General features: G+C 38.7%; 1 protein-coding gene and 1 pseudogene across 1 annotated transcript in view; both read left to right on the forward strand.

Annotated features, from left to right (window-relative positions):
• LOC104348065 (macrophage mannose receptor 1) overlaps window positions 1-9566 on the forward strand; it is a 34195-nt gene extending 24629 nt beyond the window's left edge. Inside the window, 7 exon segments of the mRNA XM_086467324.1 lie at window positions 309-476; window positions 1839-1984; window positions 3014-3130; window positions 4410-4577; window positions 6384-6413; window positions 6816-7100; window positions 9496-9566. Of these exon segments, the coding sequence (XP_086323450.1) occupies window positions 309-476; window positions 1839-1984; window positions 3014-3130; window positions 4410-4577; window positions 6384-6413; window positions 6816-7100; window positions 9496-9566 (985 nt within the window).
• Window positions 9567-10034: 468 nt separating this feature from the next.
• Window positions 10035-21142, forward strand: part of LOC104348063 (macrophage mannose receptor 1-like) — a 40808-nt pseudogene continuing 29700 nt past the window's right edge.

A 21142-nucleotide genomic window follows, 5' to 3' on the forward strand; every position in this document is an offset into this window, starting at 1 on the left:
CCTCTGGGACGGTGATTCCACCTCACAATGTTGCCTGACAAGGGACTGAGCACCAGCAGTACCCAGGAAGCACCATTTAGCTTTCAAAACACCTTCATGGACTGTCATAGCACGGGAGGCGTACTACTGTGTCTTACTTCTATGTTGCTAAATCCTGTTTCAATTAATATTTTAACAGTACTAGCACAGATATACAAACTGAGCTCTATATATCACTGTGAAAATGTTCATTTGTATAAATCCACTTACCCAAAACAGCAGATAAGAGTGTAGAAAAATTATGTTAAATGTCTGTTTCAATTTTAGAGTGATGGCTATTACAGATGGACTGATAAAAGGAAAATAAATTTTTCGAACTGGTACTACGGAGAATCAAAATAGAAAATAGCCTGTGTCTATCTAGAGCTCCATGGGACCTGGAAAACAGCACCTTGTAATGAAAAACATTCTCCTGTCTGCAAAAAATCTGAGGGTAAGCTATGACGATGACTTTTGGGTTTATGGCAGAAACCTTGCTGGATCTGCTTTGACTGAAACAGAAATTTCTAAGTATATAGTAAGGAATAATAAGCCTGAGTATGTAATGTCAATGCTTTTCTTCTGTATGAACAATGCCTTATTTTGATGGAGTTGTCATTCACCAGCCAGGATGCTGCCATTTCACTGGACTGGGGTGATAACTGCCATAGGAGTCATCCTACGTTGGAGGCAGACAGAACATAGAGACTGTGGGAGTACTAAATATTTCACTTCAAGTCTAGAATATGAAACTTCTTGCTGACAGGGATTTCATGGGAAGGATTGTAATCAAGGAAGTCCACTGAGTATAAAATAAATGTTGTTTGTTCAACATAAGCAGTGTTATGCGGTTCTAAAAACTGGGGAAAGGAGGAAGGGTTTTATCTGGCTATTCATGCAGCAGTCTGGTGGCTGCTACTCATGTATTATAGTGATGAGAAAAAAAAGTCTGCTATCGGCCCAAACAAAAGTTCATACCTCATAGTGACTCTATGGTTGTCACTGAGGAATACTGCAAAAGCTACAGGCAAACCTTAGGACAGGACTGACATTTTTGCTTTCTCATTTGTATTGCAGCAATTGCTGTTAGCTCTAGTGACACCCAGTTAATGGAAATTCTGAGTTTCTTTTGATCTGTTTTTGTGTAGTTTTTCTGTAATTTCTTTTCTAGGCCATGCTCTGAACTTCAAATCTATTTTATTTTAAAATGTCTGTACTAACTGACAATGTTACTGTTTCCTCCTGTAATGTCATTGCTGGCAGGAAAATGAAGGGCTGCTACACAAATATTCAATGAGCAACAGATTATTCTATGCATTGTAAGTTAAAGGTTTTCAGAAATTTTCTGTAAGGATTATTATCTTGAGGAAAATATTAAATGGGAAATTTCCCCAGTAAACTATCATTTAGATGGTATTTCCTGTAAGATCAAATTGTTATTTGAATCTCTTGAGGATTTGGGAGTTTTCCATCTTTTTTTTTCCTGCTTTTTACTGTATTTTTAATTTACACAAATTTATTGCTTATAATGAAATAAATGAGAACCCAAACCCCCTGAACCCTCAAATGTCCTTGAGATAGTCAAAGTTTGATTTAGTTGTCACAGAAGAGCACAGGCTGCTATTGAATCATTCAGCTGTGACTGAGCAGTTCTGCTCCTCATTGCCACTCCTGACATAGTCACTGATAATTCTGGCACTGCGTGCCACAGAATATTTTAAGTACTTTTCAGATAGGGGTTTTTTATAAACTTGATGTCATATCTGAAGAAATGCAGTCTCTACTGAATGAAAGCATCCCTAATATCTCATTTCTTTTAGATGTCCTTCCTGTGATCCTCCACAGGATATTGGAAAATGTCCTGAATCTGATCACATATTTTGGATTCCTTTCCGAAGCCACTGCTATAACTTCAATATCAATGAAATGAGCTGGACTCAGTCTGTGACTCAGTGCATTCAATCAGGTAATTATTAGTTTTACCCAAAGTTAGGATTTCAATCTTGACATTAAAAAAAAAGAAATCACTTTTTAAAATGTCTTGAAAACTAATGCTGAAAAATCTGCACATAGTGAAAAATGGAAATCAATGTCTCATTTATTTTTCACCATCGAAGCTCTTTGCTTGTCAGGTTGAAATTCAGGTGATAATTTTCCTTGTTTTTTTCCAGGTGTGTGTTTTTTTCTTGTTATATTTCTTCATTCACAAATTTGGTTTTAGTAAGATTTTAAAATGGGTTAACTTCTTTCCAGCTGTATCCCTTCTTTTCCATATATCTCCCTAATGTGGGGTGTGTGATCTGAAATGGGCTGCGTGTTCTGCCTGAAAGCCCTCACTCCCCCAGCATGGTGCTCTGGCAGCCTGGGGAGCCAGGGCAGGGCAAATGCATCCCACTCCCATCTTGGAGGCATCTGGTCCTGGCCAAGACCGTGAGCTGCTCCTTGGCCCTCTTCCACCTATGCTGCTGAATCATCAGCTACCTCAACCATGCTTCAGAAGGCTGTGAAAGAGAAAGGAAAGCACTATGCTGCCCAAAACAAATGGGTCCTTCTGTTTCATATCTTTTTAGATTCTTCTGCTCCACAAGCATTGCCTGAAAAATTAATACTTAGTTTGAGTCACAGATTTGTTTGCTGCACAATATTACATGCTGCATAATATTCTCTCAAACCATGAAGAACAAATAATCATCCTTAATACCTATGAAAAAATATTTTCCAGTCACTTGAAAATAATGCGCACTTTGCCTGATGTTTAAAAACCATCATCTTCACTGTGCTTTCACATCTTTCATTTCTGATGACATCACTCCCAGTCTGTGCTGTTGCTCTACAGCTGAACACTACTTTCTAGTCTCTACTTAAATCCTGGCTTATTCAGTCCCCAGCAGCAGGAGAGGTTTTGATTAACCTTATCCTACATCAAAGGCTATAAGTACCACTGACTTCTACGGCAGGGGATACCTCCAATCGTCTTCTGTTGCTTTTGTTACAGGTGTTATGTTGTCTTCTGTAGAAGATCTGGCTGAATCAAACTTCTTAGTAGAGCATGCAGACTTGTACACAAGCAAGACAAGTGGCTTTTGGATAGGAATATACAGAAATGTAAATGGTAACTATTTAAACTTCTATAAATAATCATAAATAGACTTATTAAATGGACAGAAATCTGAATCAAAGACACTTATTTTTAAGGAACTAATCAAAGTACAACAGAAGCTAGTCAAAACCAAAAAGATAGATTGATAGCATACAGTCTAAAAAGTCGTGAAGTTGGTGGTTTTATCCAACAGGTGTGAAAGGATGTAGATAGGCTGCTTGGCTTCAGTTACAGGTCTTGGATATTGCATGGGTCCACCAAAGGGATGCCACCATGTGGGACTGCCTCAATTCAAATACCTTGTCCGTAACTGGTTCAGCAGCAAAGGTGTGGAGAGGTGATAGGAATATCTCTTGAGAGACACAACACAGAAGATACTGTTCTTTAAGAAAGCAAGATATAACTTTTAATTTCAGCTGTACATACCCGAGGCAATCATGGGGCCTCATTTCTAAACTCGAATGACTCAGGAATTGCTGTAATCCCTGATGATCTTACACAGCTGCCTACGGACCTTCACAGAGGAGCACAATCAATGGCATGCACCTGTCCCTCTGACCTCAGCCCTCCCTGAGGATGTCTCCTATTCCTGGTGTGTGAGAAAGCCTTTCCCACCCCGTTTGCTCTGTGCCCTGGTGGGAAACACGTCTCATCTTCTCATGGCTGGGGAGCACCTGCGTGGGAGTTGTGGGTGTCCGGCCAGAGACCATAGCATCAAGCTTCTCTGTAGAGAGAATTAGGCTGCTGGCTGCCAGAAACAAAGTGCAGTGGAAAACAGGCACCTGGAAGAAAACAACACTGGTGTCAATCTACCGTCAGTAAGAAAGGATTATTTTTTTAAAATTCATTTCAACTCACTGATACTTCAAAATTTTTGTGTCAGAGCTTATGCAATAAAGAAATGTTTTCATTTTAACTAAGCATATATTTAAGCATTACAGTAAAAGTTGTTTGATTTTTCAATGCATGCTGCTGAAATAATAATTTAGAAATTAAAAAAAAGCCTATTTTTGAAACTTTAGTACCCTAGACAAAAATACAGGGATATGTAAATTAAAGCTAAGTTATGGTTGGCAAATCATCATTTGGAAAAACAACGATATTGTTATTAAGAAGAGAATCAAAAGAAATAAAATGCATTAGAAAACAACCACAGATAGAATTTTTGAAGAAAGTGGTATTGTTTTATTAGGCTGAGTAAAGTAATAATATTAATATTAATATTCACTATTATTAGTGAATATCTTTGATGCGGAACTATTGGTGTTGCTACTAACATTTGAAACATTAGGGCAGCTGCTTTGGCAAGGCAACAGTGCCTTAGACTTTGTCAACTGGGGTGAAGGACAGCCCTCAGAGGACCAGCTTGATTACTGCGTGGAGTTGTCTGCATTCTCTGGCTACTGGAGAATCCTTCCTTGCTCTTCCCAAAAGGGTTTTATTTGTAAGAAACCAAAGAGTAAGTGACTTCTGTAATATTTGCTCCTGATGTTTATGGTTTCATTACAGTAGTAACAGGACAATATGGTCATTACAAAAGACTGACACAAAACGCTGTATTTGTAGTCAGTCCCCATGACCTCTTTCAGTGTTCAGAAAAAAATAATATGAATATATAGTTATCCTTTTTTTTTGTCTGACCTGTTCATTATTTATTGCTTCATAACTTCAGATTTTCTTGCATTCTGTAATGAATATTCAATTAATAACTAAAGATGATCCCTATTTTCTGAAAAATTTTTAAACTCCTTTGTCATTTTGCTTTCCTCCAACATACACACATATTTTCCTGCTAACATTAATATTCACTTTCTACTGAACAAGGGTTCAATAATTTGCTTTTCTTCCTCTTGCTGTGCTATGATACATGCTGTTCCAGCAAAAGATAGATGAAGCAATTCCATTTAAATAATAACAGAACAGAAGCATGATCCAGAGCCTGTATAGTGACCTTCGAAAGTAGTAGAAGTGTTTTGGTTAGCATTTTTTTTTTTTTTTTTTTTTTTTAATGCTGTGTTTCTGTGTAACTGAGCACCATCTGCTTTGGTCAGGAAGCAGAAATATCAGACTATTGTGAGCCAAGCAGCCATGTGTTATTTTGAGTTTAACTGTTAATTCTGCAAAAAAAGAGTATCATTTCCTGTCCTGTTTCACAACCCCAAAGTTCAGGATGTTTCTGAGGTTCTGTCCTTTCCCCTCCCCAGGCAAAGCTGCAGCTGGTGGGGAAAGCAGCCGTCCACATTTGTAGCAGTGCCAGAGCATTTTCTGAAAAGGAAAATTCTCCTTTTAGGGTAACTCTTAGTTTTCTTTGGGCACTCAGAGCAACACACACTACAGAAAGCTAATTCTTTGTTATCAGATATATCGGAAAGCAGAATCTCAGTGTCAACACATACTTTATTTGATAGGTTTGACTGTGAGTGGCCCTTAGGTGCAATGCCAAAGTACAGAAAATATTCCCTGGAACCAGGTTCTCCAGCAGAATGGGGTTTCAGTGCAAGCAAATATTACATTACAATGAGCTCTGCATCCTTCCGAGGGACAAGGTAACAGATGCATGCCCTTCGTGCTTATAAACATGCTGGAGCTCAGCACATTGCTGTGGTTCTGCTGCAACAGGCCAGCTCCCGGTGCTGCCCCGGCTTGAATGCACGCTCTACTGCCCTGCGGCTCCCGCTGCCCATGGGGCAGGTCTGCTCTTGCACTGGCCAGCACCCAGTGCGCCCAGAAAAATCTTGCAGATGGCGCCCTCTCTGCACAGCCGGGAAAAACTGCATAAGAAAGCTTGAGCTTACAAATGTAATTATAGATGCAAATGAATTATGGCAAATGAAAATCTGCTGGGTCCAAAAGGAATTGCGTGCAGTTCAGGAAAACTGTCAAATATCCTCAGCATTTGATCAAGTTGTTCCCAGTGCCCACAGGCATGCAGACCTGGCGTAGAGGGCAAGATTTATTAACCAGGGGAGAAGAGAGAGTCCATCTAAACCCGTCAGAAACTACCTGTGCTTGGAGAATCCTTGGTCATTAAAAAAGAAGCAAGGAGGAGGCTTTACTATGCAAAACACTGCAGTTTTATTACAATGATTATCAGGCTAAAATTCAATCACACCTTTTAATCTCTGTTAATTTAGCAAATGTGTTTTCAGGAGAAGTGATGAGGTAACCTTCATGAGCAGGTTACCAGATCTTTTGCTAATTTCATATTATGTAAGAATGAAAATGTGACCTTTTTAGACGTTGACTAAACATTTATCTTTGACAGCTATTCTTAAAGCGGATGCAAACACGGACGGTAGGATTTATTTTTCCTTCCCACTAGTTTCAGAGAGGCATGAAAGCAAATACTGGGGCTTTTATATGAATTTGTATTTAACGTTGATTTGTCTTTTATATATTTATTTATACGAGCTTCATTTACTTAGTTGCCACTGAATTCATTCCCAGCATAATTGCACAGTATCTATGAGACACTTAGGGCATCCCAGGATAACTAAATGCTTTGATAAACTGATCACTCCCTTTTTTCTCCTTTTTTTACATGCTAAGATCTATGAGGGGGACTGACACAGAGATGTTATGATAGATTCTCTCCCTGGTAACTAAGGGGGAAATTAGATCAATAGTTTTCAGTATTCTTCATATTTATTCATGGCTACAGTACACCCACTCCTGTTTGCTTTGTATTTATTTACAGATGCCAAAAAGGACAAAGCACATGGTCACATGAATATGTGGATACTACTTACTTTGGTCCTCATCATTTTATTGGGGATGGGCTTTATGATTTATTTCTTATTCAAGACCAAAATTCAAAGTGAGACTGAGAGAGAGGCAAGGTGGCACAGCACACAGCTAGAATACAGCCATGTCCTAACTGGAAGGGAAGACAAAAACGATTCTACCAACAACAAAGAAAAAAACAGAGTGTTGTCTAATGGGATAACACAGACGAAACATATGTTAAAAAAAATCTTATATGGTAAAAAAAAAAAAGAAGGAACTCTTAGTAAAAGTTACAAGCATCTAATAGGTACTATGAACCAAAATCAGCAATTACTCCTTTGGTAACGATTAAGAGCTATTGCTTTATGGTCTTCAAGAAATACTCTCAGGACTAAGACTCAGTACTGTATAAAGTGCCTAAATAAACAAGAACTAAATAACAGAATTTGTGGGAATTTAGATTTAAAAGTAAAGGATTAACACCCTAGTGGTCTCTCTTTTTAGAGATTTGTGGCAGCATCACAGACAGAGCCAAGTGCAGACATACAGTGTGCACTCTCCGCACAGCACTGAGCCCCAAAGCCTGCACTTTGAGAATATATCTCACTACAGTGTATGGAAATGTGCATACTGTTACTCAAGTAAAATAGTGCTTGGAATACACAGATTTATATGAATTGTTTTTACCCTTTATTGCCACTGTCTCATACTCTTTACACAAGTATCTTCCTTGCCATAGTATTGAGAAATAAGAGAACTGCAAATACTTGTCCTTCACTCATGGCTTCAACTTGGATTTTGCAAAGATTTGCATCTTTGCAAACAGTCATATTCTTTGACTTTCAATGTTTTGTATCAATTATGAATACGAGACTACACCAATAAAGGATCTATGTATTACATAATAATACTTCGGTGCTGTTTAATTAGCATGTGGAGTTGTTATACAGTTTGGTGATCTAATGAGTCATTTACCTTGAGAGAGGCTAACAGGAGGAAACAAGGAAACATGAGCAAGGCATATGACTAAAAAGAAACATAAATAAACTATAAAATGAAGTGGGTTCCAATTAAAGCTGGAAGAATCCATTCCTGCTTTTATTTCACTTGTCTTCTCTTACTATCCTCCAACTCTCTGATAACTGGACTGGCGACTGGGCACTGCATCCACGCTATGGGCCAGTAAGGCAGTGGGGCACATTGCAGTGTCTTGGCAGAGACATGCTTTAGAGGTTTACTTTGCTGTGTAATTTTTCTATGAATTCTATGTTGTCTATGACATACTGAAGAAAAAAAAAAGAAAGAGATCCTAAGGATCTCTGGGAAAAACAGACCCCTAGAAAGTGCAGAAGAACTGTACCGGAGAGGTCATTGGGAAGGAGAGATTCACATGACAGTTGATTGCTGGTTTGTAGATATCGCAGACAAACAAAATATACTGCCGAGGACAGGGAATGAAGGGCATTCTGGACTCCAACAGCTTTTACTTACTGACCCCTTGATCTTATATCTTTTTTTTTTTCCTTCACGTAAGTTACAACACATACCCATATTTATCTTTTATGTAAATACTGACACTGAATTGGATTCAGTGCTGTTTGATGGCAAATGGTAAAGTTGAGGCAAATTAAAAAAGTAAACAGATAAAAAAAAACCTCAAAATAATATCATTATTTATAATTTCAAGATTTTGATAGTTGGTATTGGTAACACAGCTCTGAAGACCCTATACTCTGTAAATGGTTTTCTTCTCTCATATTAAGTGATGTTTTGCCCTTGCAGAATATATTGTGAGATTTGTCTTGATAATAAAGCCATGAAAAATGAGAGAAAATTCTAAGCGATTTCTATTTAATATCTTTTCTCATTTTCCTTCAAAGCAAATAAGCGATTTTGCATCACAGCTGAAGTTGATTTCCGCTTAATAAAGGGCTGCAGCTCATTTGTAATGTTTGAGAGTATTCCTCTTTGTTTGTCTCATCCACACTTGGTACACAGAAAGAATTTTTAAGTATTAAAATTGATTTGTACTTTATGCATCAAATAATCTTGAAAGGCAGTTTTGTTGTTCAAATCACTGGTTAAGAGAAAGGTTTGTAAAAATTTGGCTAATTTGTATTGGTTCTCCTGAGATAAATTCACATGAAATAACAGCACAGTAGTTTTACCAGTTGATACATCAGAGAAAATAAAAGCCAGGTATATACATAGTGCCCAGTTTGTTAAGTTACCAATCAAAACTAAATTGTCCCATCTGGGTTAATTTTTCACACTGAAATAGTCAACAGTGCATCAAATTAAGTGAATGTATCTTTTGTAGCAGTGTCCTGGTTTGGCTGGGACAGAATCCCAGCCCAGCCACACCAGGCAGGCCATCAGCAGTTCGGAGTCAGCCAGGGCAGCTGACCTGAGTGAGCTACAGGTGTAGCCCATCCCATCATGCCACGGTCATTATAAAGGGGGAAGGCTTGCTGGGTTTGAAGGGGAGCTCTTGCTGGGATTCTTCCTGGGGTTCCCTCTCTGGCTTTTCCTGAGGACTGCTCTCTAGCTGGTTGTAGTGACTGGCTATTAATTTCACTGAGTATACCTCTGCGTATCTCTGTTGGTACTGGTGTTATCTCATTAAAATCTGTTCTCACTTCCCCCTGTAGGTCTGCTCTCCTTTTCCCTGATTTCCGCCCCCTGGCTGGTGAGTTGTTGTGGAACAACTGTTGTAGCTTAGCCCTGGGTATAGGCTAAACATAGACAAGCAGTGAAGACTGATCTGGCCAAGAAATTTGCATTTATTTTTTTCTGAGTTCCACAGGGGTGTATGTATGAGACTTAAAGTACATCCATTTAAAGTGCACTCCCTGCTTCTTTGTTATGGAGGGTTAGGACCTTACAATTGCATAACAGAATCAAGAAAGTTAAAAATAATTCAGCAGGCTGATGTTGAACTGTTCAAACTTTGCCACTTGCATTTGAATGGAAAGAAACTTCACTTTCAGATGCAAAGTTTGAATTTTGTAATTATTTATAGATTTCAAAATACTGCATGTGACAGGATATTTCCTTATTTGGAGCCCGGAGTTTTCTCTCTCAACTAAAACTCTCCAAAACTGAGAAGAAGCCAGGGCCAACTGGCTCCTTAAGGACTTAACTGCAGCAATTGGTTTCGGCTCATCTTTTTGTGATTAAGAAGAAAGAAATGAAACACTTGACTTTTTCTGCAGTCTTAGTTTTCCTCTCTTTCGTTCACACTGCTTTTCAGACCCTCGGTGAGTCTTTGTTTTCTATACCCCACGGAAGTGTATGTGGAAGTGGGAATCTTTGTTGTCTTGCTTGTTTCTCAGGCTCTTTAAGATTTTCACGCAGCTCGACTACCCTGCATTTCATATTCATCCTAACTGGAGTGGTCCACAGACGTTGAAAAAAAGATGCGGATACAGAGATGTTGGCTCACTTTTAAAGAGAGGGGAAGAGTTAAGATGGGGTAAATCTGGGAATCAGAAGTCAGGACAGAGTCACATATGTGGATGATTTCTTTTGGATTACAAAAAGATTTTCTTTTGGATACAACTTAATTACTGGTTATGATGTCTGCTCTGTGAAGTAGATAGACTTGACAGCATGCTCCATAGTCCTTGTCTGTATGTGACTGAGTTACAAAAACCGAAAAATTGAAAGGAATTAAATAGGGTGCTGTATGTGTCTCTCCTAGCCTTAGGATGAGGTTGCATGGAATGAAACAGAGCTCATGGATTGATGTGAGATGTAATACTGTGGCTGAGCAGATGTCAGTGGAAAAAAATGTTAAAAGGATCAGAGTGAAATAACCACTACAGCTTTCAGAGTAAGGATGAGAGGAGTAGTTAAGGCTCTGAAGTTGACCAAGGACAGATCACAACTTTCTTTTGATGTAAGGATGGTGATAAGGTTCAAGGACATTTTTCCTTTATGCTTCATTCAAGTCATTAGATTTTTGGAGGTGTGGGGTATAAATCACAGCTTCTGAAAGCAGACGCTGTGCCTTGTGAGCTGTGCCAGCACTAGCCTGTGTGAAAAGGGGGTCTCTCCTCCACTCTGAGCTGGGACCCAAAACCATGTGATAGCCAAAGCATGAACCTCAGTTTCCAGCCAGAACTCCTATTATTAGACTCAAAAAGTGCTATGAGGGACAATAGCTGAAACTTAGGGCACTCCACTAAGCACTTATTTAGTTAGCAGTAAGAAATAAAAGATTTAATAAAATTTAAAACTTTCTGTCTAAATGGACAAGGAAAGAAGAAACTAGGTCTTAGCTCCAAAGTTAGATCTGAAGAAGTGAAATATCCATAGATTACTAAGCTGGTCAAAGTAATATGAGGCCTTCTTTGGAGAGCTCAAGCATTAAATACAGATATCCTGTATTTAATATTCTTCCTGTCATAGCTTCACAGAATTTCCCAGACACTTTCTGCTCTGTTCACTACTCAACATTGACTGTGCTGTGACATCCTACCCTTGTCCTACAAATTTCCTTGAGTGTTCGGAAGGATATCTCACTGTCCCTTATGTGGTTATTCTCTCGGATACAGGGTGATGCTGGGGTGATACCACATCTCTGATTCTAAGTGGGGATTTGAGGCACAGAGAACTGAAAGGCAAATCCTTGCCCTCCTGTTCCATAAGTCCTAGAATATTCCCTGTAGTCCAAATTTGACTCCCTCGTGACCCAAAGCCAATGGGAGCTGTATGCTACTTGCTGTGTAGAAAAGCAGGCAGCTGTGCCCACAGGCTGATGCCCAGCGCTGAACGACCTGCTTCCTGTGCCAGCAGTACAGCTGCAGCATTGGGCAGCCCTTCCCAGCAGGGCCTACTTGTCCTGATGGATCACTAAATCAGACTGCCTATAATCCTTTGGCAGTGCTAGCTAGCTTGTTCAGCATTCACTTATTGTCTTTCCAGAACGATACACAGACACAATACCTCTACTGCCCCATGTTGGTTCTTGTGAGAATGTTTGTGATTTGATTGTGTAAATTATGTTGGCTTCTTATGAAAGACACATGAATGAGAGGGTACTGGAACAAGGCAAGTTAACCAGTCACTGTTTCACAGCTTTTTTTATCATAAAAAAACCCAACCCCAAACCGTAACAGAACATACCAATTACAGAAGGAGCAAGAGCCACAGAAGACTCGCTCATTAACTGTATTAAGCACAAATGCAACCCTGTGGAGATGTATTAACATGAGCTAAATCTATAGTGCATGAAGTGATGGCAAACTTCCAAATCTTCAGTAAGGTGTCCTTTGGAAATCTTGAAAGAAATGTGTATTTCAGGAGGGATGTAGAAAAATAAAATCCACTATACCCATGAAAATTCTGTTACAGTGATGACATTTTTGAAGCTGTCATAATGTATGCTATGTGCTCTTATTTCTCTGTATTGCTGCACTTATTTTTCCTTCCCAGAAGGAAATAAAAGTCATGAAAATGCTGCTTGATCTTTGCAAAAGTGACTCAGACTTAAAGTCTCTACATGAGTCAGATCAGCACAGAATCAACAGAACACCTCTCCTCACAAGCTTCCCTCACCATGTGCTCACCATAAGTATATTAATTCTGACTATTTTGTTTTACAGACAATGAAATATTTTTTATATCAGTGAGGATACTAAGCTGTGTTTAATTGCTCAGAGTTCTCATGCAGTCACAACAGCTTCTTGCGAGAAAAACACTGAGTTACAAAAATTCAGGTGGGTATCTGATCACCAGGTGATGAGCATGGCATTTGCACAATGTTTGGGAGTGCCCAACAAGCAAAATCAGGCTAAAATTTCTTTGTACCCGTGCAACAAGAAAAGTGAATTCCAGAAATCGGAGTGTAGAAATGCGACCTTGGCAATCCAAGGCGAAGATTTATTTATCAGTGCTGGCAAAAGAAAAGAAGACAATATTGTGCTGAACACGGGATCGGTGATGAGGAATAAATGGAAGATCTATGGAACCATGGGTGATTTGTGTTCTCAGGGTCAAGAAGGTAAAGTTTAAAGGTTAATCTTCACAGTGTATTGAACCCACTTGTTTGCCATCACGGATAGGGTCCTTTGATTTCTGCTGTCCTTAGACTAACATCAGCTGTTCCCCTGAGGCAGTAGTGGACTGGATGATGATTAGTTGACATGTTCAGACTGTATTCCCCCACCCTGGAGATGCAAAGCTGCTTAGCTTCAGACAGAATGCAGTATGTGCAAAAAAATTTGGGGTTTTTTTTCTGTATTTTTAAAGCAAAGGTGGATATAGGCTATCTTTAATTGCTAGCTTTAATCAAAGCACTTTATTTAACTGTATACTAGCACTAGTGAAATTGTATTAGCATTGTTGGATGAAAGGAAAAAATCTTTAAATTTATTTAATGTAAGGAAATGATTCCATGCACACTAACATTCAGTTGCTCTTTGAGATTTCAGATGCCAAAAATCCCACAACATTTAACTATTAAATCAATAATTTATTTTAATGAATGATGTGAAGTTAAGCTGCACGTTAAACAAATAATCCTGTTTTTAGAAAATCATATTTAAATATGAGCCAAATCACTACAGGTCTTTCACAGCTGGCTACAGTACGAAACTGCTCTATTTCCAGATGGTGATATCATAAGCAAATGGTAAGTTGCAAGACCTACTCAGAACTTCCCTGGAAGGCACTGCTAGTGACAGCAGGTTTGCACTTACACTGGTGTAACACTTGTAACGCTTTCTCCACATAGCCTTACGGAGAGTACAGATATGTAGAGAATTAGGTCCCTCAGATTCCCACCTATATTATAATTTTTCTTTTTCCCCCTCAGATATGTTTACCCTGTTAGGAAATGCCAATGGAGCTCCATGTGCCTTCCCCTTCCAGTTGAGGGGTCAATGGTACGTGGGGTGCACAGCTGCCGGCAGGTCCAATGGCTTGTTCTGGTGTGCAACAACTCCTGACTTCGATGCGGACCAATTGTATGGGTTCTGTCCAACTGGCAGTAAGTCCCAAATGCTGACATAGAGGCTATAACAAAATATTGTTAGGTAAATATATCAATACTGAGATTCTGTTAATAATTTGGAAGGGAAAAACCTTGTAATGACTTGATTTCACTCAAAAATGTCTCTGTCATGCCATAACATTCCTTATAGAAGAAGTAAAAATGTTTCCTATGAGTCTACAGTCAGGTTGGAAGTTGTCTGGGTGAGTCCATCAGATGCTAGCACTGAGGAAAAGACCAGACTGCATTCAGCATAAAATCATCTGAAAACTGAGATGTTACAGCCCTATTCTCCTTCCCTCATTGCTATTTGTGGTAATAGTAGAGCAACCTTTTCTACCTGTGCAAATCCTTGTTCTGTACAAAAATATTGTCTACAGTCCATGGGAGGATGTAGTTTGCTTTCTGAAAGACATAAAATAATGATTGGCTCAAAGGTCTTAGTGAAATAGCAGCATCATCAGCCTTTCCCTTGTAAGATGTCAGATTACATTACAAGATAATGTATGTGCATCTGAATGCAAGATGAAGGACTCCAAAATAGGGTGTTAACGAAGATGTTAAAAATGCTGCCTCAGACCTAATTTTTCAGTGCTATACCACAGACTTACTACTTATCATTTTGCATTGGGAAACCAGGTTCAACTCATTATCAACCACCAACTACTACTACCCTTTTCACTGAGATTACTGAAAATTATTCCCTGTTGCAATATTGCATAAAGTAGCTTGAAATATCCCAGAACATACTCACTATATAAACTGGCAAATATGAAGTATTTGGCATTATAAAATTGTTAGGACTCTGTCACTAACACCTGAGTCTACCACTAAAAAATAATGTTAAAAATATGAAGTGAATCAGCAATAAAGAATCAATAAAAATAAAAAATTTTCTTCTAATGAATTGTTCAAGACATTCTATAGCTTTTCCTCAACAAAAGAGAAAATTAGGGGAAGTTGTAATTGCGGCTTATTGGAACTTGTCCAGGGAAATTTTGCTAACAGTGAGAGCTCAGAAGACAAATCCTAAATTCCAGCTACCTAAAACACATGTGGACTAGAAATAAGGAATACATTTTAAAAAATCACAAATTGTTTAGGTTGGAAAAGACCTTTAAGATCATTGAATCCAACTGTTAACCCAGCACTGCCAAGTCCACCACTAAACCATGTCCCTAAGCACCACGTCTACATGTCTTTTAAACACCTCCAGGGATGGTGACTCCACCACTACCCTGGGCAGCCTGTTCTAGTGCTTGACAAAACTTTCGGTGAAGAAATTCTTCCTAATGTCCAATCTAAACCTCACCTGGTACAACTTGAGGCTGTTTCCTCTCGTCCTATCACTTGTTACTTGCTTTCTCTCACACAGACAATGACAGATTTTGGACTATAGATCCTTTGACAGGAATCCACTACCAGATAAACTACCAGTCAGCTCTCACGTGGCACCAAGCAAGGAAGAGCTGCCAGCAGCAGAACGCAGAATTATTAAGTGTCACGGAGATACATGAACAAATGTATCTAAGAGGTGAACTAACAAGCAAGACTCAGTAAAAAGAGTGTCCAAAAAAATTTTTTTTGACTGATTACAAATATTTCAGTGCTTTAATCACATTACAATGAAAAAAATGATGTAAAAATGGTGTATGTACTGCTAAAGAAATAGCACAATTACTGTAAATTAAGCTTTTATAGGGGGAACTTTCGTAAGTTGTCGAATTGCCATTTGAAATTATTTCTACTGTTATTATTTTTTTCAAAGACAGTTAAGAACTTCCAGCTAATTAAGCAAAAGTTGGCTCAAGCTCAGAGCACACCAGAAAGGAACGTCACAAGAACAAACGTCATTATAGGAAGCAGTTGTTATATGACTTTTCTGTTAAGAAATCAGTACGCTTCATACGCAGCTAATGAAATAGATTTTTGGAAATACCATACATATTTTATACAAAACACTACTAAAAATCTAAAGACTTTCTGGGATTATGCATAGACTGTGTAGAATGAAGGCCTTGTACCAACTGCATCACAACCAAGCAAACTTGTAACATAAATATTAACAACAGCAATTCAGTTTTTCAGTTTTCAAAGCTTACTGCTTACATATAACTGTAGAATAGTATTAAATTCAGATAAACTAATATGCCAAATAGTCTTTTGCCGTTCTCTACCCTTTATCTACAGTCTACTATCTACAGAATAAACTGTATTGAACTTAGAAATCACTAAGCAGACACTTATCATCTTCCTCAAAACTTTGAAAATGCAGAGCATTTCCTAACAAATCTCATTAGAATTCAACTTTTTTGGTTACCTAGATTTGATTGACAGCAAGAGATCCTCTCTCTGGATTGGGCGTAACAGTCTGAATCTCAACAGCGTCTGGCAGTAGAGTGGTGGTATTCCCTTCAGACACTTTAACTGGGCACCAGGTAGTAATCTTTTTTTTAACAGTTTTTGGATTTAATATTTCTTGCCAGCATGACAAATGCATATCAATAACAGTCTCGTAGTATACCCCATGAACACAAGGAAATGGAGTTGAAAGGCTTATGAGACATGTGAGATTAAAAAGCTGAGACTGATGCTTTTCTTCACTGGATATATCACAAGGAGTTTCAAGGAGAAGAGCTAAATAAACTCATCTATCAGAAGCAGATAAGGTGAAAAGCACCAGTCGAGCTGTAGCATACCAGGAATGCCTTCAAGTCAGTTAAGACCGCTGGGTCTCTTCAACTCACAAGGGTTGGCAGACCCCGCATCCTGCAAGGACTCAACTGTCAGTGAGCATCAGTCTTGCAAAGCCTTCCCATTCACTTTTTATGCTTTTCCTCTGTTCTTCTCTCCTCTTTAGCATTCAAGAGAGACTGTAAACAGAGTTCACAACAGTTGGCAGTTTACCTTTGAAAGCCACTTAATGATTGTCATGGCAACAGCTGGTTGCAGCAAATGCTGAATGTTTGCTTGCTTAATAAATGCACTCAATATTGCATCTTCTGGCCTTCCCCAAGTCTCAAAGGTGCTACCTATCTTTATCTGGCACAGAGAATGAAGGGAAGGCCCAGAGCTGCTCAGTCTGGTAGAGGGTTTTCTACCTTCTGCTGAGCTGGTCAAAGTCCTTAAGCCTTCCAGAGAAGAGGAGGAGTTGGCTCCCAGGTCAAGCAGTCCACACCCTTGGAGTTCCTGTATCCCCACATGATGGCTATTATGATGAGTTAATCTACACATTTCCACTTTCTTTCAAAATTATTGTAAGTTGTATCTTTTGGAGGCAGATTAAAAGAAAAAAAAAAAAAGTAAGTCACAACACTGTGGACCTCTCTGAGAAGAGGGAAACACTGCCCATTCCCCAAGGACAGTGGTGCTGGAGAACCTCCTGGAGGGCTGGTTTCAGAGGCAGGCAGAGGAGAGACACACAGCAAGAGCAAGGGCATGTGAGGAGGCTCTGCTTGCAGCAAGGACCAAATCTGCAGCCAAGCTGCTGAAGCGACATGCAGAAAAGACGTTTCCAAAGGGCCTGAGTGGAATGTTTTTGTCCCAGTACACCACTGATAGCTGCTGGATAGAACCTGACATAGAAAGGAAAGAATCCCCTGTAAGAGCATTGTGGAAATGAAGAAATTTGTTTTCATGTGATTTGGTATACCTCATCCAAAAAATGTGCCTTATGTTTTATTTTAGGAATTCCATATTATTATTTTTTGTGCTCTGCTAAATACAGCTCTAGGAACTAGAAGCCATTTAAACGCCCCCATAAAGAGGAAGCCTACCCTGTCAAGCTTTGTCCAGTCTAGTTTCCCACCACTCCCTACTCGACTGACATACAACATATCCCACAGATTGGTGGCATTTTACTTTTGTCTCATATTCTTAACAAATAATATTAATTCACTGAGCTTGGTTTAGATCTACAGCACAGAGCTAGAACTCTTATTTTCATGTTTTGAAATTTCTTTTTATTGTTAGCAGCTGATGGCTCTTACTCTGAAGAACACTATTCTCTCTTCACGTCTGTAAAAGTCCTTGTCTGAATACAAACTATTTGAGAGACTGCCTTACTGCGTTCCTGCCCAAAAATATTATCTCAGACTGTGTCCTCTGATTTAATGAACACAACTGTTACAAGCTCATTACTTAGTCCTACCAGCACAAGTGGGCCCTGACAACAAATTGTGTATAAAACTGGTTGTTTCATGAGCTGTGAAACTATGGACTCTGATTTCCTACAGTCTGTGTACACCATTGCAACTGTAGCAGCACCAGGTACGCCTTCACTGTCTGGACTCTTCAATCCAGCATCTACTGGCTGGGCAACAACACAATTTATTCTGCAACTGGTTGTGAGCTACATATTCTTTAACGGACGTATGGCTGACTCCTATGCAGGAGCCAATTGAACAGGTGGGGGTGCAAGGAAAGGGCTTGCTGCAGACTTTTGATCAGTGCAGACTCAAAGTTTAGTCTCTCTTCTGTGCAAGCCAACAGTTTTCACAAAACTTACAGGAGTGTCTTATTTTTGAGACCGCTATTCTGCAATCAAATATGGCAGAAAGTGTGAATTATGCAGCAAGCATCTAAAGAAATGTTTTGATGGGTACTTTTAAATTACATTTCCTTATCTCCAGTAGAAAAATAACTGTAGAAATTAAGTCATAAGTCTGTAATTGACACGTGAAAAGCTGGAAGTAAATTGTTCTTTTAGCTGCTGCCATAACACCTGTGCTACAGAAAAATAATTTGGTTTTTATTCTGTGAAGGAAGCCCTGAGCCTGAGCCTAAGAAACTCTGTGCAGTACTAAATCCCAGAAGAGATGCTAAATGGGAAAACGAGCCATGTGAGCTGAAAGTTGGCTATATCTGTAAAAAGGAAAACTCCACACTGGATCCTTTCATTCTTCCATCAGGTATGTCAAGCAAATAAAACCGCTTTGATTAAGACAGAATTTATGTCACTAAAATGAAATTTCATGGATATTTAAAATTTTAAAAACTCATTATCATTTGTTCTTCTGCTTTGATGAGTGACACAGAACAAAGCATACTGTTATTTCTTTAACCAAATATATTTAAATACTAGAAGGGTTCCTGGAACCCAGTAACCACACAAGCAATTTTTATTTCATGTTATTATTCACAATTTCAGAGCCACTGGTCTAAGCCATACACTATCACAAAAGTATCATGGGCTGCATGGACGTGAAAATAAAGTTAGAGATGCCTCTTGCTGCAGTTCATTCTAATGAAAATACTGAGGCTTACCCTTGATGGCTTGAAAAGATGGCACTCAAACTACCTTCTCAGTGGGATTGGCTGTAACCTAGAAAAATGGCAAAAAAGAGCAAGTTCCTTCAGACCACCTTTCCACTATGCTTTTCTGTGATTTATTTAATGAGACTTAGTATGGAAAGCCATGTGTGCAGAGAATTACTTGTACTGCAGCAATAATGGCTTTACGAAATATGCAAAACATAATCAGATGGGATATACTGTGTGAAAACACTATACATGGAATTCCAAAATATTCCTTTGTCCAAAAGTGAACCTTTCACAGTAGTGAAGCTCAGTAACCACTGCCTCCATTATTTCCCTCTTTCATTTAAACGCAGTACGTTTTCTGTAAAAGTACATTGTGCAACAGCAAACAGACTAAAAGTTTTGTACATATGAGGAATGAATACAAGTACTGCTTGTTTGTAATCACTCCATTTTCATTCTAATTAGTTAATTAACCGATTACAAATGTAATTGCAGTTATTCTAGACTTCAGTTTATGCTGTTTAAAAACCTGAAATATGTATTGATTTTGAGGGGATGCAGAGGCTGTTAAATGCCCAGAAGGATGGTTTCCCTATGGAGATCACTGTTTCGTGGTTCACAGAGACCCCAGAGCATGGAGAGAAGCCCTAATATTCTGCAACGAGAGCAATGGTAACCTGGCCAGTATCCACAGCCCTGAGGAGCATGGATTCATACTGTCTCAGCTTGGCTACAGTGAGTATTTCTACAGGGCAGTGTTTGGTACAAATGGAGAATTATACTATTATAAATCTTACAGGATTTAAAAAAAAAAAAAAAAAATCTTATTTCTTTGATATGAATATTTACAGGGAAGACCACAGTTGTATAGGTTAAAAAAAAAATCCCCCCCAAAACCCACAAGAGGAATCATTAATGCTCTCTTCATTTTCTTTTTTTATTTTTTTCTTTTTGATTGTCATTTGGTTTTCACTGCATGAAATCACTTGAAGCAAATAACAGCTCTAGTTACTGGAGTATTTGGGCTGATTATCTGCCTCAGACACCTTGTACCTGTAGAGACAGTAATGGGCTTTTACTGATAAAGCTGAGGAATCTCCTTTCCTGCTGGCTTCTCATTTTTTATCTTCTTGAAAGAAGAATGTGAATTAGATCTTTAAACAAACTCCACTGTCACTTAATCTGGATGAATTTGTATTGTAACATCGCAATTTCAGCTCATCTCCATAAAATCTTACTCTTACGGACTGTTTCAACTTGGGTACTAACACAGGTGAATTCCTATTATTAGAAGCTGTGGATGAGCTGTCGATTGGTCTGAATGACTTCAACACTCAAATGTACTTTGAGTGGAGTGATGGGAGTCCTGTGACATATACCAAATGGTTGCCTGGAGAACCAACCCATGCAATCAATGGGCAAGAAGATTGTGTCATTATGGCAGGAGAGCCAGAATCATTCCACATCTGTGTAGCACTATACTATTTGATTTTTGTTTCTATTTCTAGGATTATTTTGAATGCAACTTAGAAACAAATCAAGGAATGGTACCTTTATTCACTCAGAAAGATGGTTGCTCTAAATTAAATTTAAACTTAAATTAGAGATAATTAGATAAATGTTCATATCTGATTGTGAGTGTACATTCTATGTTAAGCAAAACTTAACAGTCTGCCCATGATGCTCAGTCAGCTTAACATAACTTCACAATTAAGCACAAATACTTGTAATTCACCAAAAGGTACAGATCTCCCTTTGAAATAATATTTTGAAAAATAAAATTAAAAAATCAATAATGTTTCTAAAGGAAACAGGTTCTGCCTCACTATTTTTCACCTCTTCTCAAACTGCATCCAGGATGGATACTGGGCAGACAGTGCCTGTGATAGAAAGTTAGGTTACATCTGCAGAAGAGAACCACTACAAGGAGTTTCCAGGACAGCAAAGACTGATCCTGCCTGCCACAAGGTAAGAAGAAAGCATAACCAAGAATCTGGTTAGCAAAAATCCATTGTTTTCATAAGCTCCACTTCACACTG

The sequence above is a fragment of the Leptosomus discolor genome, chromosome 6, assembly GCF_034619465.1.
Source record: "Leptosomus discolor isolate bLepDis1 chromosome 6, bLepDis1.hap2, whole genome shotgun sequence".
Taxonomy (NCBI): domain Eukaryota; kingdom Metazoa; phylum Chordata; class Aves; order Leptosomiformes; family Leptosomidae; genus Leptosomus; species Leptosomus discolor.